Consider the following 20,500-nt stretch of genomic DNA (forward strand, 5'->3'; position numbering starts at 1 on the left):
CATCATGAGCATCCACGTGATCCCAGACGAGTCAACAAGCCTATCCGTGCCCAGAGGGCATTATGTGAACAGGAAGGCTGAAGTTTGGGTGTGTCTCAGGTTTGCTTTCATGTGTCGCTGACAGCCGTCTCTGGGTCTCCAGGGAACATGGGCAGGTGTAATAGCACAGGTGTCTTCACCTGTCTGTAGAATAAGGCCAAAGGACATGAGTGATGTGGTGACATATTTATCCTCAGAAGGACCTGAGGCTTCTTCCACAAATACATCACAAGCTAACGACACCTGAGTACAATAACTGCAGATTTCCGTGGCATCCCAACGTTCCCAGAAGAGATGCTTCACGTCGTGATCTAATGGTAACCTGACCCTTAGGACATCCAAAGGGTCTGACTCACAAAAAAACCCCAAAACCGTCTCTCTCGGGCCTTCTCGTCGCCTCCCTGGCTAGGCCAGACTGCAAAGGGTGTGTCCCACTGCAGAAACCTTATCTGATCCCTGGGAACGCGGCTCGTCAACTATGCTAATCTGTTTGATCTGAGAGGAAGCTGAAATTGGAGAATTGGAGTAGGCGGGAACGGTGGGCTTCGAGAGGAGAATGGAGATGCTCGCTAAATACTGTCTGTCTGAAAAAGTGTCTGTTGGAAATAGATAGATATAGTTGTGTGATATAGGGTAAATGAAGAGGCCGCAGGTTACATCACAATTTGCATACTTAATGAACCTCAGTGGTGATGGGAAAGTATGTCATTTCATTATATAACAGGATTTATACACCAGTGTTTATATTGTAGTTATTTTCTAAATAAGTTTCCTGTGCTCACAAAGTCTGATTTATTTGATTTAAAATACAGTAATATTGTGAAATATTACAATTTAGAGAGTTACATTTTTTATGTTTAATTTTGATGGCAAAGCTGAATTTTTAGTGTCACACGATCATTCATAAAACATTCAAATATGCTTTGATGAACAGAAAGATCAAAAGTAAAAATATCTAAACATCCTTAAAAACAAAGAGAATTTAAGGTAAATAAAAGAAATTAAGTTTTATTTTCAGGGAAATCAAACAAAAATTTTTGAGCTTCATGCTATAATAAAAAAAAACTTCCAAATTCAAAATCAAAATAAGTTCACATGAATGGGTTAAATGCAGAGCACAAAGAAAGAAAGAAAGAAAGAAAGAACAAACTTTGCCTCCTCATTTCAGATCACCTGTGCACACAACTGAGATTAACATATATTAATTTGGAAAACAAGGCTTAATTATATAACAAATATTATTTAACCCCCTGGGCACCACTGGTTTCTTATGATTAAAGCAAAATTGGGATGCAACCTTATAACCTTCATCGGACTGAGGCTATCCAGGGGGAGACGGGTTATGTTATTAATGCATGTTACTGTGGGATTATGGGAAATCCTACCTCTGAGTGTGCAAATAACATTGGAATGTTCACAATCCAGGCACACGGAGCAAAACACAATTGACAGATCAACTGCGAGTGAACTAGACGTTATTAACATCCTAAAGAAGATTCTTCCAAGCAAGTGAAAGAGAAAGCTGGGAGAGAATTTAAGATGCCAGAGTTTTGAATCTTCATCCCCAGGCACTTTAGACTCACTTCCTGTAATCATTCTGTGAATACCTAAATGTATGAGTACAATAACACGTACACAGATGGAAATAACTGCTCTTGAGTGTTGGGTGGGCCTATAACACTGTTGTCTTGCTTCAGTCTCTATTCATTGTTTTTTTGTTTTACACACCAAAGTTTATCTCAAAATTGTCGAGTCACTCAGTTTCTATGAAACTCTAATCAAAACTTCAATAGCTGCAGGAACTGGCCATCTAAATGCAGAAATGTTTATTTCAGTCTTTTTGTAGCGTTATGACATCCATGACCACATATTCAGAGCACAGGCGAGAGTGGAGCATCCAAATTAAACATTGAAAACAGATAATCTCACAAATCTGCTGGGTTTGAGGATGGTGACGAAACACGGACAAAATCAAGTCACATTCATTATCTGTGTTTAGATGAGAAGGGTGGTAAAACTGAGCATGATAACTGTCAGTTTGTCTCACCGCGCCATCTGTCGGACCAATGCAATTCTCATTTATGTATTTGAAATTACAGTATATCGTATATAAAACTGTATATTATGATTAAATGTTCACAAATACACTACTGTTCAAAAATTCATTATGGGGGGGTTGTTTGTTTTTGAAAGACGTCTCTTTTACTCACCAAGGCTGCATTTATTTGATCAAAAACAGTCAAATCAGTAATATTGTGAAATATTATTACAATTCAAAATAGCTCTTTTCTGTTTGAATTCATTGTAAAATGTAATTTGATCCTGTGATGTGCAGCTGTATTTTCAGCATCATTATTCCAGTCTTTAGTGTCACATGATCTTTAGAAATCATTCTAATGTGATGATTTGCTGCTAAAGAGATATTTCTTATCATTATCAATTATTAAAACAATTGCTTAATTTTCAGTGGAAACTGGATTCTTTGATGAACCGCATTTATGTCAAATAGAAATCTTCTTCAAAATTCGTAAAAATTTGTCTTTATTTGATCAATTTAATGCATCCTTATATAATAACACTCTTCCAGACCCTAAGCTTTTGAACGACAGTATAAAAAAAAGAAAAAGGGAATTATGCTTATATGAAAAATAGACATAATAATAGCTGTTTTAATGCAAGTCTGTCTTTTAGCCTGTCATCATGTCCAGACTGAACTGCGCGACCTTTCCATTAAAGCCTTGTTCAAAAAAAATTGTGAGATTGGGCCGTTACGCTATTTACAGCTTATGTACACAGTACTCCATTTTTATTTACACACAAAACGAGAAGAAGAGAAACAGACACAAACTAGAAAAAAAGTTCATTTTGTCATGTAAGACAACAGCATAATCTTGCAGTTCTTCAAAAATCTCCTTAAAAACCCCATTAACAACTCGATACTAATGGATTTAAAGAAAACAGAGACGGGATGCACCGAGAGTCACCCCTGACGCGACCGACTGGAAACCATAAACCCAAATCCACTTCCTGTTAGGGACAGATTAATGTCCTGTTTCAAAATTAAAAGCAAGATTCGGTTTCCTCTAATGAAAAACCTCATGTGTGCAGATCAGGGATATTCTAGAAAACTAAAACTAACACTATAAAGCATTTGTGTTAATTGAAATAAAATAAACTTCAGCTGAGAAAAAAAATAAATACTAAAACTGAAATAAAAATATTTCTTAATACTTAAATACTTAAAAATAAAACTATTATTTATTATTTTTAATTGAAGTAAAAAAAAAAAGAAATCTAACTATTAATAGAACTATAATAGTATCTCAATAATACTTCAACTCTTCTGCTGAAGCGAGCAGACGTGAGCAAACAGAAAGATGCACACCTGTTTCTGATGCGTAGTTTGACTCCTCCGCTGCATCTGCTGTCTCTGGAAGGACTGAGAGGACCTGGACAACACTCTCTACAAACACAAACAGACATTTAAGTTAGACGTGTACTCTTTAGAAATTACAGACGGTTGAAGCACTCATCTCCTGATGCATGATTAAATTTCTGTAACTAATCTAAACTTTCTGCTCTGTTTTGTCAGACCACTTAATAATTAAGTGAAGTCGTGGCCTAATGGTTAGAGGGTTGGACTCCCAATCGAAGGGTTGTGGGTTCTAGTCTCGGGCCGGACGGAATTGTGGGTGGGGGTAGTGCATGAACAGCTCTCTCTCCACCTTCAATACCACGACTTAGGTGCCCTTGAGCAAGGCATCGAACCTCCAACTGCTCCCCGGGCGCCGCAGCATAAATGGCTGCCCACTGCTCCGGGTGTGTGCTCACAGTGTGTGTGTGTTCACTGCTCTGTGTGTGTGCATTTCGGATGGGTTAAATGCAGAGCACAAATTCTGAGTATGGGTCACCATACTTGGCTGAATGTCACTTCACTTCACTTCATAAAAACTGTAAGAACTTGCTCAGAGATGACCTCATCACAACTATGATCTCATTGAGTTAAAAACAGGTCTACAACAAGTGTGTCGAGACGCCTGCATCATATGTGAATGCCTTCTAAGAAATGCTTGTGATGGACATGACTAAACTGGCCCAATTAAACAGAGCTTGATTAGCTGGTTGCAAAAATATGTAATTTTGCATATCCCAGTGTGAGTGCATTGGTTACTGTGTAAATGACACACGTCTGTTTGTCTTTAGATCATGCATTTTTGCAGAATCAATGTTAGCTGCAGAGAGGACGGACTCTAGGTTTCACGTTCTCGTGAGTCTATTACGTGGACTCTTGGGATTGACTTCAGGATTTGTTCAAATGCTGTGGTGTTATGGACGTATTTGACAAAGGAGGTCCATGCACCACATGGAGGTATACAGAATATTTTCTATTAACTTAAAGGACAGGATAAAATAAAGCCAAGTCTCTGATGCATGCAATTAAAAAAAAAGATATATATGCATGTATCTGTGTGTGTGTGTTGTTTATTTATAACTATATGCATATAATAATACACTGATTTGAAAACCAAGAACCATTTAAAATAAAAAACCTTGAAACCAGTTTAATGTTGTGCTGCTAAATATTCTTGTGAAATTTTTAGCAAGTGAAAAAACTATTTAGATGAAATTAATATCTTTCATGAAAATTAGCTTTTTGAAGAATTTCAGTCTGGCTTTAGGAAACATCACAGTACAGAATCTGCACTTTTAAAAGTTCTTGATGTTTTATTGACTGTAGATTCTGGAAAGGCAGCAGTTTTGGTGTTACTTTTTACATCTTCGTCTGCCCCTCTTAAATGTGGGATACCTCAAGGGTCCATCTTTGGACCCATTTTATTTTCATTATATATGCTTCCAATTGGTGCTATTTTTCAAAAACACAAAATATAATTTCACTGTAGACTATTGTAATGCATTGTATGCAGGAATTAATCAGTCGACAATGAGACGTTTGCAAATTGTTCAAAATGCCGCAGCTAGTTTGCTGACAGGATCTCTGAAGTGGAGCCGATTTTGTTTTCTTAACATTAGTTGCCTATCCGCTATAGAATTGATTTTAAGATTTTGTTGTTTGTTTTTTAATCTCTAAATGGTCTGGCACCACCTTATCTCTCAGATCTATTGCAGATATACTCTCCATCAAGATCACTTAGGTCCTCTGACCAGAAAATGTTAATTGTCCCAAGATCTAGACGCAAACTTTGGTGTGATTGTTCTTTTTCTGTGTTGGCACCGAAACTCTGGAATAGTCTGCCTTCGCATATTAGAACTGCCTCCACAGTGGTATCTTTTAAATCTTTCTTAAAAACTAATCTTTTTTCTCTGGCTTTCCTGTCTAAATCAAATAGGTGAGTAAGTTTATTATTTGTTTTATGAGAGTAGCTAGATATCTGTAATATTGTATATTATTGTGTAAATGTTTTGCACATTTGTTTTTGTATGTTCTCAAATTGTACAGCACATTGGTCAACTACCTGTTGTTTTTAATTGTGCTTTATATATAAATGACCTTACTTTACCTTTCACAACATTATAATTGTCTTTTCTGTCACTTATGATTTATTTAATACATCCTTGCTGAATAAAAGAATTGATAAAAAAAAACTTTTTCATAAATTTCATGCTTATTTCTTGTAGAAGGAAAAATATATGACAAAGTTTTTCTGGTGACAAGTGCTTTCAGAGCATATGCTTGCGTGTATCTACTGCACAAACTGCGACTGCAAGAGCTTAGCCAGCAAAACAGCAGCTCAACGGTCCTCCAACCGCACTGAGAAACACTTGTAATGTTGACACAGCATTCCTATAGTTAGGAAAGGTGACATCACGCTCTTTAGAAAAGGCTTTTGAAAAGCTCTCACACACCGCTAATAAAAGACAACACAAAGACTTTTCAAACAAACTTAACACAAACTTTTACTTAAAAGGACAATGCGACCAAAATTTCGGTTCCCACTGACTTCCACTGTTTGATTATTTTCATTTTTGGGTTGACTGTCCCTTTAAAGGAGATAATACTGTGTGAAAATAAGCAGCTTGTACGTTTTGCTAAATTACTCCTTTAACGGATCATAAGCGTGGGAAAGATTTTTTTAAGGACTATCCCTTTAAAAGTGAACAGCTTGCTGCATACCACACTTTCAAATGTTCTTTCTCTTTTAAAGCTTGATTTATCACTCTTTCTTTAGAAGGGTGTGATCGGCCCGACTGCTATAGGTATGTATCTACTCTATGCTGCTTCAGAGGAGACCATCTTCTAATTTTTCCTCAATTAATCACTTTAAGTGGCCTGTGAAATGTAGGGACGTTTATAGGAGCAGGGAATCTTGATTTATCATCTCTGATCGGCACATTAACGATCCATGATTTTAAAGCCAGCGTGTGCATCTCTGAACTCTTCTGCTCAAATGCCCCCAGCATTCCTCGCATACCTGCCCCCCGGAGGACCTCGCGGTCACCATAGAGATGTGAGCAGCATGCAACTTCCTGTAAGCCTCAAACCCCAAATGCTGCTTGCAGATACACTAGCCTTCTAAAATTAGGGGTCAGTAAGTTTTTTTAGAAAATAAAAGAATACCATTATTCAACCATGATGCATTAAACTGATCAAAAGTGACATTTATAATGTTACAAATGCTCTTTAATCCTGTAAAACATTTTCCACAAGAATATTAAGCAGCACAACTCTTATCAACATTGATAATAAAAAATAAATGTTTCTTCAGCAGTATATCAGTATATTTAAATGATTTCTGAAGGAACATGTGACACTGAAGACTCGAGTAATGATGCTGAAAATTCAGTTTACATCACAGGAATAAATTACATTTTACAATATTTTCAAATAGAAAATAGTTATTTAAAATGCAAATAATATTACAAAATATTACTGTATTTAAGAATATATAAATGCAGCCTTGGTGAGCAGAAGAAACTTTCCAAAATGTTTTTAAAAAATCTTACTAACTCAAGCTAAACACCCATAAAACATATACATTTTTACATTTGATTTAAAACACTAAATACTTAAAACACTAAATACTTTGATTGAAGGACCAGAGAAAAAAGGTACAAAAGTTGTCATTGGGGCGGTACCTTTTCCAAAAGGTACTAAAATGAATTTAGGTGCTGATATCTACACTTTAGAAACTAATATGTACTTTTAAGGTGCTTATATGCACTCTTTAGGGGTAATAAGGTACAAAGGTGCACCCTTTTCGGTAGTATCACCCCAGCTTTTGTACCTTTTTATTTTTTCTCAGAGTGTAGCAACCACCATAACAACTGCATAGCATTGTGCTAAAAACAATGAACCTTAGCAACAACTGCACAGCATCACCCTCACATTTAAAAAATCTGTCTAAATAACAAAAGTCCTTTATAAATCACAGGGTCACATTGCTCTATGAGCATTGCGTCTGCAAAAGTCTTATACTTTGTGTAGACACAAACTCCATGCTGCTGTTGTTGTCATCATCCTGTGTGTGTGTGTGTGTGTGTGTGTGTGTGTGTAAATATTCCATGCCACCCACACGCTTGACCCTTTCCTGACTGATCTGACCTCTTCTCTTGTTTACATGTGTCTCGAGTGAATCGCACCCAACCACAACATCAATCAGCCGCGCAATAATAAACGGATGCTCGGATGAAACTTCAGACGATTTTTCCCACATTTCATCTATTGTTTTTGAGGGAAATCCATGCAGAACAAATTTAAACATGGTAAACGGAGACAAAATACAATGCTTTTTTTAAATACAACTGCAATTGGCAAAAGTTTTGTTCTGCAGATATTTCTCCTCGAACACCTTGCAAATATATACAATGGAATTTTTATGTGAAGTTCAGGCTTTAATATTTTTAAGGATTTGTTTAACCACCTAAGAACCTTCATACACTTCCAATCTGGAAAACGAGTTCTGCAAAACAAGAGGACATTCCCTTTAAAACATGCCATACTTCTTGAACACACCCTTCACCTGCATTTAGAGATTCTGTGAAAGAGTTTAAAGCTAAACCAGCTTGACCCACTGCAGGAATGCTATTAACAGCCAAGAGAACGAATGCCGGAGAGGAACAAAGACCACAAAAAATTCATTTTGAAGAAAAAAGATTGACAGAAAAGGCTACGAGGCGTTTAACAAGCCTCCTTTTGCCCTTAATAAGGCTGGTATTGGTGCATCTAGGAGTATAATATTAGTGCTGATTAGGTTTTATTTATTGTCATATAAAACGATACAGCCTCTTCCAAAACAATACAAAGGCGAAAATTCAGCATTTCTTTTTAGCTGATAAAAACAATTAATATATTCAGAATTATGCAAAACCGTGTCAGAATAACCTATCAAATGCATAAAAATACAATAAACTTCTTTTGTGGTGGCGATTATTGAACTGCATGAACTCGCTTACATTGGTTCTCATTCATTAATAATGGTGTTAAAACAATTGGGTTATTCTTTTACAATGGATTTACAAAACATTCATACGAATTTAAATTTTTTTTTTATCATTCTTATGTTGATAAATCCGGGTTATTCTAGGTATGACAGCAATTTCACCATTAGCTATTCGTCACTCTACAAATATCTTTACAGATGCACATAAGAGCATGCATAGCATACGATTAATATGCAGGGTCAACTACTTAAGTTTTCAGAAATGATGCAATCTGGATTCATTGACCATTTATAAGAATAGGAATAGAAAATAAGCTTTTATTAATAGATCTATAATTATATTACATTTAAATAAACTGCAGAATTACTGTAGAGTATCTTAGTTATTTACTAAGAAATTGAATATGGATTCATTAAATTAAAACAAAAATAATATTATTATATAAGATACATTTATTAGTTATAAAAACTGAATTAGTCACTTAGTAATAAAAAATTTATAATTAATTATTCATCATTCTATATATATATATATACTATGACCTTTGAAAATAATCAGGTTTATCAACAATTTCTAATAATAATAATAATTATGAGAAAAATAAAATTGTGTGTTTGTTTATATTCTACAATCACTTTATCATAAAGTTAAGTGTAAATTAATGTATTTTATGCATGAAAATGTTCATACAAAGTTTTTAGTCATGGTTAGTGAATGAGACCCATTTTCATCAGAAAATCTCTCTTTTGCATCTTCTGGGCTGCTGGAGGACATCGTTTCAGTTCATCTACTCTGCATGTAACCCCCGAATGTAAGGGTAAACCAGGAACCTGATATCACAGGAGAACAGGAAGACACAAAATACTCCGGCAGAGGAAGGAAACAAAGGGATACAGATGAAATGATGATTAAAACAACGGCAAACATGATGCTTGGATGATGGAGATTAAGCGTTCTTTGTACTTGGAACTTCAACAAAGCTTGCTAATAAATTAAGTGACAACCAAACATGCTGACCTTTAGCGACGCCTCCTAAAAACAAACACGTAACCTGACTTCACTACACTCTGTTCATCTACTCTGCATGTAACCCCCGAATGTAAGGGTAAACCAGGAACCTGATATCACAGGAGAACAGGAAGACACAAAATACTCCGGCAGAGGAAGGAAACAAAGGGATACAGATGAAATGATGATTAAAACAACGGCAAACATGATGCTTGGATGATGGAGATTAAGCGTTCTTTGTACTTGGAACTTCAACAAAGCTTGCTAATAAATTAAGTGACAACCAAACATGCTGACCTTTAGCGACGCCTCCTAAAAACAAACACGTAACCTGACTTCACTACACTCTGGACGAAGAGCTCTTCCTGTATCTGGCTCTTCCTGTGTGTTTACAGCGACTCCAGCTCCTGTGACGCCAAAAACACTTATAACAAAACAATCATAAACACACTTCTCATTTCTTCACGGCAGACACAGCCATTGCTATTATGATTATGAATGTTATTTTGTGTTTTTTGAGTATCGTGTTGTTGTTTATTATGAGTGTTTAACGATCTCTCATGTTTACAGACAGCCGACGCTGGATCTACTTAAAAGGATGATAATATGAATATTATAAAATTGTCAGTTTCTCTCTGTGATCTTTTCTTGTTTAGGACTTCTTACATATATAGTATCACATATTTAATAAGCAGTATAAAACAATGAATGAGTGTTTTTGAAAAAGTGAATGATTACTGACATCATTAAACATGTCTTTATGAACTTTGACACAGTTATTTAACTAAATTTAACTGAATAATGCAACTATTGCTGTAGAGCTGCTTAACAGTTGAAATTTTATTTTAAAACTATTTACTAATGTGAAGTTGCTTTAAAACAATCTGTTATATTATATATATATATATATATATATATATATATTAGGGGTGTAACGATACGCGTATTCGTATTGAACCGTTCGGTACGACGCTTTCGGTTCGGTACGCATTATGTATACCGAACGGTTCGTTGGAGTAATTAATTATATTTGAAAAAAAAAAAAAAGAGAGAGAAAGAAATATAATGATATGCGTTCAACAAGGTAGCCCAATAACCCAAACAACGTAACAGGCAACGCCGCTGACACTCCCGAAGAAGAAAAAAACACCATCTTATATGTTTATGTTAGGCTACTCAGCAGGCGCTCGCTCACTCAGTACGCGCTGAAGGCTCGTTGCAAAATAGCCAATGCGTTTAACAGACTAGAAATGAGAAGATCCTCCAATAACCAACAGGTCTGGTGTTTGGGTGCACTTTGGATTCCCTTTAAGCTATAATGGTGATGGCAAGAGAGTGGTGGATAAAAAAACAACGGTATGTCGCATCTGCAACATGACAGGGTACACCAGCGGGATTACAAAAAAAAAAAAAAAAAAAAAAACAGCGGGAATATCTGGGATATATGCGTCAGTACTATCTGGGAAAAGACGAAAAAAAGGAGAAACATGCACGCAGCAAACTATCCCTGCAGCATTTAGACACTATAGCTTACAGGGAATCCAACCCAAACACCAGACCTGTTGGTTATTTTAGGATCTTATATTTCTGGTCTGTTAAATGCATTAGACATTTTGCAACGAGCCTTCAGCGCGTGCTGAGTGAGCGAGCGCCTTAGGGGCCGTTCACATATCGTGCCTAAAAACGCATGGAAAACGCTAAGCGCGTCTTTCTCCTCCTTTCCAAAGCGCTCGGGCAGAAGCGCTCATGAGGCATCTGTCTTTGCTAAGCAACAATGACGTGCTCTCTCCATGAGACGCGGAAATTTCAGCGAAGGATAAATGGATTTGCAGCTCTAAAAATCGCTTGCAGTAGCTCTGCTACTGAATTTATTTCAAAATTGCAATCCATATACAACTATGATCAGCTGTTCCTTCATCTTGGCTGAGCTCTCAACGTTGTTACGGGAAAGGATGAAGCTGATTGGTTGGTTCTTGTCACATGACCCGCGGTGCGCTTGCGGCATTCTGAAAAGTTGAGATGTTTTTACATTTTGCTGTATCTAAAACGTATCGAACCGAACCGAACCGAACCGTGACATCAGTTTATCGTATCGAACCGAACCGTGAATTTTGTGAACCGTTACACCCCTAATATATATATATATATATATACATACATAATATAATAATAATATATAATAATATATACGCAATATAAATACATAAAATACAACCAATGAACCTTAAAACCGAGCCGAAAATACAGCAACGAAAAGCAACTTTTAATATTCATATCAGTGAAACATATTTTGTAGCCTATTCAAAACAAACTAAACACAGACAAGCCTTTCATTTGCATATGGAAACCAGGAATTTATATGCAATTCTATCCAAAACATAACAATTAAGCAATCTCAGACCCATCACACTATGATCTCATTCATATAGGCCTATGCAGTATTCACGGTTTACAAATACTGAGGCAAACGCACCTGTAGTTGACATACAGCATGCAAACATCAAGACTGTGGGTTAAATGTATATTTGAAATGCTGCAACTGATCATCAATTCTTCCATTTAGCATTTGCGATTCCCTTAAATAGTCATAACTGTGACTAATGGATTTGCAACTGCACAAATATTCATTGCAATCTCACAATTAATAAGGTCATTAAACTGCATGCACAGTATTCGAAAAATGTTTTGAAATAGTTTCAACTGAGTCACTGCTGTGACTTGCCACGTGTTCATTTATATAACGCTAAATAAATCCAGTGCACTTTATTCCAAACAAAGGCACACTGTTCACTAAACAGTGGTAGGATTGCATAAACACAGAAAGGTACATGACAAGCAGTTTTAAATGCAAGCATGTGAAAGGAATGATTGTACCTGTGCTGATGCTTCTTCTGAATGCAGCTACAAGGAATAAATCCCAACTTCACTCATTTGGTTTTAAAAGAGCAACATACTGCAGACCGACTCCACGCTGACAGGGAAAGAACAACATCTCTCTCGCTCTCAAACACTGGTGACACATCAGAGGCAAATTACTGCGTCCCCTCAGCCAATCAGAAGAGGGCTGAATGAGAGCCACAGCGATGATGTCACGGAGCAGGTTCCTCTCGTCCTGCCTTCAGGCCAGCTCTCTCTCTGTTTTTCTCTCCTCTTGTTCTGCCGCTTTTCCTCATTCAAGCTCATGCTAATGGACATATTTTTCTCTGCTGTGACTAGTTTCACAACAGAGTTCATGTTCATCGCGTTTTCACTCTCTATCACAGGTTTAGTGTGTCAGTGTATGATAAATCTTGTGTAGAAATAAAGGGTGTTTATTATACATACAAAAGGCCTAATTTTACTTAATTTGATGATGCAGAGTTAAAAAAATATAAATCAAACAAGCGCAAGCACGTAACGCACAGTTTTTTCACAAAATAAGAATTACGATTTTTAAGCAAGTTTTTGCCACTGAAAATAAAAAACATACAAAAAGATAATTGCAACTTTTTATAAATGCAGAATTGCGAGAAGTTTCAATTGTGAGAAAAAAAGTCAGAATTTTGAGAATAGTGAGATATGAATTCAGAATTCTAACTTTTTCTCTCGCAAGTTTACATTTCTCAATTCTGACTAAAGTTCCTGCTACAGAACACATTTTTTTTATTGTGGTTTTATATCTCACAATTCAGACTTTCCATCTCTTCTCAGAATTGCTTGTTAAAATCTTAGATCATATCTTTTTTTTTCTCAGAATTGGGAAGGAAAACTTTTTTTTTTATTGTAAGATATAAACTTAGAATTGTGAAGAAAAAAAGTCACATAAGTCGCATTGCCTTTTTATAAATTATTTTTTAAAAGTATACCGTGGTGGAAACGGGCTTCCAAATGTAGCAGCTTTAATGCCCTAATAAATCAAACAAAAGAAAAGCTGTCAAATATTATAAAGGTTAGGTTTTAATGACAAAAAGTAGTATTTAAAATGTATGTATTTAACTTACAATCTGCAAAGAGTGAAGAAAGTGGAAATCAGGATTAGGCATTAAATAATTAGTATTCAGAATCAATCATGTTGTCATTCATGTGAAAATGTTAAAAATTGAACAAATATTCATACTGTAACCTGACAGCAGGAACTGTGCCTTTGTGTCAGTGTTTTTTTTTTTTTTGCTGATTAAGGGAGACAAAAATGCTACAAAATGCATCATATTTCATGAGAAAGTGTGACGTGTTCGAGCAAAACAGCCTCTATTTTTGGAATCAGCAGCCTAAAATAAGTATAAAAAGCAGCATTGGATTTCATTCAGCAGGCTCTTGGGTTTCTCGAACAGGTGAGAATAAAGGGAAACCCGTCCTATTCCACACCTGTTTTTGAATCCTACGCCCTGCATCTGTGTGTGAGCCGCCCATCACCATAGAAACATACAAACTTTGACCACCACAAGTGGAGGAGGGTGTTGACATCACAGAGGGGAGTAAGAAGTAATGAACAGCATCTGGGCTGAAATTACCGACTGAATGCGACTCTGATAGTGTGTCCCAGCTACACCTTCCAGCCTCATGTATTGGTTTTTTTCCTCCTTGAAAGCAAAATGCTGAGTGAAACAACAGAATAACAGCTAATAAGAACATATTTGATGATAATATACATTTGAAAAAATTATTTTTGTATGGTTTTCCAGCAAATATATCCAATCATCTTTGCTGAATTTACATTTCTTCGGATGTAACTTGCATTTTCTTAACCTTTTCTCTCTCTCTTTTTTTAAATAAATGTTTATTTATCCTTTAAAATAAAAAAACTGAGTATTTTTTTAATATTATTATTATTATTAAATCATGAAAATACATATTTTTCACAATACTAGAAAAATATTTTTTTTTATTAATCCTTATTAATAAGGATGTTAAGACAAACCAGACAAAATGACAATTATTTTATGCAGTGTAGCATAAAAAGAAAGAATACATATATCATTAAATAAATTAATCGTAACAATTATTAATCAATTAATAAGTTTATGAATTATTGAATAAATAATTGGCATGTATGAATGAATTAATGCATGCATAAATAACAAATAAATAAAATAAGCTAATAAACAATGATTTAATAATTAAACAAATAATATAAATTAATAAAAAATATGAAATAAATCATTAAATAGATGAATAAATAAACTAATGAATAAATGAATCAATAGGTTAATCCATAAATAATAAAAATGATGTCTGCATGAATGAATGAATACATACATGAAAATGAATAAACAAATGACTGAATGCATAAATAAATTAATGAATCAAATAAAATCCAAAGCGATTTTTGAAGACTGTCATTAAAATCAATGGATTTGAAGCGTTCGCAGACACAGTGTAAACTCTCATGTATAAGTCATAGAAAACTTCTGTCTCGACTCACTAACTCTTCTTCAAACACTAGTTCTGGTTCTGCTTTAGCTCCATGTAGTTATCACACAGCAAACAAACAGCCAAAGCTTTTTGCAAAGCAATGAAATAATATTTCTCCAACTCTCTCTCTATTTCTCAGTGTTCCTGACAGCTTCATCAACAGGACAAGTGAAAGGCCACACAGTAAACACTGTTTGTTTAATGCACAAGACAATCTCTCTCTCTCTCGCTCTCATTTGTATAATGGTCTGGCAGAGTGCACCGAAACGCATTACGCAACATCACATGCAGTGTAACTGCCATAATAATACTGATCCATTTGCCTGTGTTGATATAAAAACAACAAAAAACACAAAGGTGCCTGCCAGTATCTAATGCTCCATTCAGCCCATAATAAAACAGGCCCGGTTCCACATAATATGCATGTGATCAGTTTCAGGTGTGTGTAAAGGTTCAGATGTCCAGATACATGTGTATGTGTGTGTGTGAGTGGTCAGGTAAAGCCTCACCTACTGAATCATGTCGTCTTAAACCACAGCCCTTGGTACACACACATGCACGTGTTCAGGGTATGACACACGTGCAAATGTTTAATTAAGCTCTGAGTGGACCTAATTAAATCCTAATTCACTCCGGCTTCATGCACACACACACACACACACACACACACACACACGAAGGCCTTGGTTGTGTTTCACATCTCTGGACCAGTCTGTTATTGTGTTTGCCAAAGTCAACCAACTAGTGATTTTCAATTAGAAAGGTTTAGTTTTGAGTTGATCTAGATACTTTGCGAACACTTGAGGCATTTATATGCAATGCATTATAAAATTATTTTTAATGCATTAATAATGCCTTGTAATGCACTTTATAAAGCACTGCATGATATTATGAATAATTGTAACCACAGTTAACATCATTCATAATAAATCTTGCAATGCATTATAAAACACGACAACCAACTAATTTCAGATGTAACACAATCTACAAATATTATAATGCATTTTAACTTTGGTAACAATACTGAAAAGATATAATGCATTACAGCGTACATTAAGAATACTTATATAATGCATTATGGATATATGCTTCAAATAAAGTGAATATTTCTTTCATTTTTAACTGGGTGCTTAAAAGGTAACACATTTAAAGAATCTGTGCATCTAAATTCAAGCAACAATGCTGCAGTATTAATAAAACACCAATTATGAAGCAACATATTTCACACAATGCAATGCACTGGACCTGACCTGACCAGACTTCAATTTCTGATTTTTAACATCCTTATTTGATCGGACTGCCAAGAGTTAAAACATTTAAGACATCATAAAAATGAATATACATATACACTATATAGCATATGCCAGTAGCTAGATTGTCTGTATTGTAAAAAGCGCTAAACAACTAAACTGGACTTGACATGGTGTTGAACTTTAATTGATACGAGAGCAAGCTATCATTCACAAACAGAATATTGTGCACTATGCAGTAAACTAAGACGGAATCCATTCCAGATAGATCTTGTGTTTCTTTTGCCTGTAATTAGTCTTTCAGTGAGGTGAGAGAGGATTAAGCAGAGAGAGAGAGAGAGAGAGAAGCGGGCAGGTGTTAGGCGGAGGCTCTTGGCACACAAGCATCATTTAACATGAAAGTGTTAAATATTTACAGCGTTCCTGAGTGTCACGTTGGGACAGGCTATCGGTTTTAGCACTAAGAAAGGTTTATTTCTCTCTCACACCCTCATAAAACAGGTTATGAAGGAGAAAAGAGGTCTGAGAAGGAGAGAGAGGTCTAGATGAGTCTGAAACCAAGAGAAAAGAGGAATAAGCTGTTCACATCATGTCTGAAATAATGCAATAAGTTTCTATGATCTCCACATTAATGGTACATCTCTTACTGTATGGTCTCATTTGTTTAGGAGAAACATCTGAGGTGAAGTTAACTTCTTCCATGTTGACTATAAATTTACAAAAAGAGTGCTGCAGGAATGAGTCCTAGAACCCTGTTTCTGGTTCCATCATCCTGAAGTCTTCCAAACCCGCAAAAGCTTTGCTTCTTTTCAGAACACAATTTAAGATATTTTGGATGAAAATCGTGTGATTGTCCCATTGACTGCCAAGTAAATTACAGTCAAAGTCCAGAAAACGATGAAAGACATCATCAGAATAGTCCATCTGCCATCGGTGGTCCAACCATAACGTTATGAAGTGATGAGAATATTGGAATGTAAGCAAAGAAAACAAATAACTCCATGAATTCAACAATTCGTCTCCTCTGTGCAGCGTACGCTCTTGTGTAAGCCACGATTCAAAATGTGTAAGAATCATAAACTCCTGCTGGTCACAGAGCTTACTTTCTGCAACAATCCAAAATCTGACGGAAAAATCCAAATACCTTTTTTTTTTCTTTTGGAGGGAACGAACTTGCATATTGGCCTACGAAAATACATAAACTCTGCAGCACTTTATAAATAGCAGCATTAGTTCAACGAAAAGTGTTAGTTTCAGGTGTCCAACTAATGGAAGATAAGGATTTTAGGGAACCTGTTTGAAAACAGTCATTATTTTAGCATTTCCAAAGGATGCCACTAATGGTGCATAAACTACATGAGTCACCTTTAAGAAAGTGCAACATCTGTGCAATAATGACAGCACTACTTCATCAAAAATAATCCTATTTGCATGCAAAACCCCAACACAAGCACATTAGTCACGGATGGGTATTTCTGCCTCTGTGAATCATTTACCTTTTACATACCTGTCTGATTCAGCAAAGGCCTCTGAATCCTTCATCTAATCTGGACTGAGACTTGATCGCTCCAAGCCTACATGTGAGCTTGAAATCAACGCTCTTAGAAGTTGTTAATCAGCTGTAAGAGGCTTTGGGGACGCAACTAAAGATCTCCACATTTATAGAGTCTGTTTATGTTCGTGAAGAACCTGATCTTTATATCCATGTCAGTTTACATCACTGTAACATCTGCGAAAACTGACGCTCTCCGACAGCTTGCTCCTTTGACACACAGTCCCAAGTCCTCAGTCTAGTATAACACTTCCCGAATGGCAAGGCGATGATGTCATAGGCCACATGGGGACCGTTGCTGGGTCCACCAGGGTCTTTGAAACTTGACTATGACAGGCAAGAGATCACACAGAGTCGACACCCGGGAAAAGCAACTGAAGGAAACCTGGAGTCACCAAGAGTGTGTGTATGTGTGTAGAGTTCTTTTGTATATTCTTTTCCTTCTTCCCACCGATGGTTGACCTCTGGACTCATATGTAAATCAACATCCTCATTCACCAGATTGTGTTTCACCGGTGATCTTTTATGACAGCGCTCTGTGTATTCTGTATACACTATTGGTCCAAAGTTTTGTTTTTAAAAAGATATCAGTAGTTCTTTTCAGCAAGGACGCATTAAATTGATTGAAAGTGACAAGTAAAGACATCCATAATGCTACAAAAGGTTTCTATTTTTACTTTCTACTCACCAAATTATCCTGGAAAAAAAATGCATCATGGTTTCCACAAATATATGAAGCGACGACTGTTTTCAACATCGATTATAATCAGAAATGTTTCTTGAGCAGCAAATCCGTATATTAGAATGATTTCTGAAGATCATGTGACACTGAAGACTGGAGGAATGATGCTGAAAATACAGCTGCGCATCACAAGTATACATTACAATTCAAAACATATTAAAATAGAAAACTGTATTTTTGATCAAATAAATGCAGCCGTACATGCAGCTCATGAAACCTTTCAAACCTGTTTGACCTACGCTCTTTTGCTAATTATAAATAAAGATATTTTGAAGAACATTGGAAACCAAACGATATTTGACACCACTGGATTTCATTGTGTGGAAAAAACATTCTTCAAAATATCTTCTTAAATAAATTAGGGATTTAATAGTTTTTTTATTTTTTTGAATGAAGCCTGGAATTTTCCCGCCACACTAAAACCACTGTAAAGGCAGCCAATCAGATTTTAGCTTCAATTTGAGTTTGGCCTCAATATCTCCTCCTAAAATCTTGTTTCCTTCCTTCTCTATCTGTACATAGGAAAGGCAATAACTCTCTTTTCACATTTCTCCCGTGTTCTCTCACCTCTGATCTGGAATCAGTCTGGATGAATGCGACACCAGCACCGTCCTCACACAACCAGGTGTGACACAATGCCTCTCATTATATAAGCATTATCCAGGCTGAGATGGGCCTTCTGTCTGTGTGTGTGTGTGTGTGTGTGTGTGTGTGTGTGTGTGAGTGTGTGTGTGTGTGTGTGTGCGCGCCTCACTGTGTAAATTGCAGTGTCAGATGTCATTGTCACCCCATGCCAAAGACTCACACTCGCTCTCAAACGGTTCTCGGATCTCTTGAAAACATACATAAATATTTATGTATAAATAACAAATAATATTTTATTACAAAAAAATAAAAAAATAAAATGAGGTTTATTTTTATAATTGCAATTTCATTTTTCTAGATTTCTCTACAATGCATTTGCAATTATTGTATTATAGAAAATAACAGCATGTAAATAAACAAATGAATGAATACATCTATAATGTAAATATAATATGTAAATATAATATAGATTATATTAAATATAATTTACATGCTTTTAATTAGTGAAATAATTACAATAGCAAATTTTTTGCTTTTCTAGATTTCACTACTATGCAGTTGCAATTATTTTATTTTAAGAAATAACAGCATTTAAATAAATTAATAAATACATATTAATTCTTAAAAAAGGGGTTAATTGCAATTACAAACTAAATAATTTAAGTGTCTTTGCAACTAATCAAACAATTAATTATGATTAATCAAACATTTAACAAAAACAAGAAAGTTAATTTTCTGAAGAAAATAAGAGGTGCTCTGTTCTGAAATAAAGAATACAGTTCGTTCAGATGTTTGCTTAACAGTAGTAGTGATGCTTTTCTTAATAAATACAAATCAATATGTTAACTTAAGTTTTAAACACTTTTATCCATTTTTTTTTTTTTTACCCAGCAGTCTTTAAAAACCTGACAGGACAGAGTGCAAACTCTTAGTTTTTTTTTAAGTTAAATAACATATGTGCATTAAACAAACTTCAAGTGATAGTTCACCCAAAAATGAAAATCAAATAAAAACATGAAATAAATATAAAAATGTAATGTTAACCCTTACATACATCTTTTTTTTAAAACACTAACAAGTGAAGTATCAGTTTTAGCCCCGGAAGGCTGAACAGTTCTTCAGATCACTGTGTACCAGCACTGAAACCACAACACATGCGATGCTGTAAACCACACGCCATTGCTCACTCCTGAGAGAACACAGGCGTCTTTGTGTTGTCAGTGATGCCAGTGCTCTGTAACCTATATCTGTGCGTGTGTGTGTGTGTGTGTGTGTGTGTGTGCTCAGCCCCGCCCCCTAGAGGTCTCGCCATACACGTCCTCCTGTCACCATGGCAACGCTCCACACCTGCCAATTTCACCTGTAACTCAGGCCCATATCATGTGTCCAGCATCGCTCGCATGTGCTCTCAAAAACAACACTCACGCTTTTACCGGCTCCACAGGCCACAGGTCTAATGTCAGCAAACAGTTAGACAACATTAGACCCATATGTGAGTTTTTATCAGAAGGAGATATATATATATATATATAT

The 20,500-nt window shown here is 35.7% G+C and overlaps 1 protein-coding gene across 4 annotated transcripts in view; it reads right to left on the reverse strand.

The window, feature by feature from the left end:
* The window catches only part of LOC113064422 (protein Shroom3-like), a 51,565-nt gene that overhangs the window by 20,000 nt on the left and 11,065 nt on the right, over window positions 1–20,500 (reverse strand). For 2 of the 4 annotated variants that reach the window (XM_026235255.1, XM_026235254.1), the window contains exon 3: window positions 3,425–3,502. In XM_026235255.1, coding sequence (XP_026091040.1) covers window positions 3,425–3,502 — 78 coding nt within the window. Of the gene's footprint in view, window positions 1–3,424; window positions 3,503–12,321; window positions 12,462–17,595; window positions 17,689–20,500 lie in introns of those variants that run through there. The other 2 variants (XM_026235257.1, XM_026235258.1) reach the window with 2 other exon arrangements.

Source organism: Carassius auratus, chromosome 46 (assembly GCF_003368295.1).
Source record: "Carassius auratus strain Wakin chromosome 46, ASM336829v1, whole genome shotgun sequence".
Classification (NCBI taxonomy): domain Eukaryota; kingdom Metazoa; phylum Chordata; class Actinopteri; order Cypriniformes; family Cyprinidae; genus Carassius; species Carassius auratus.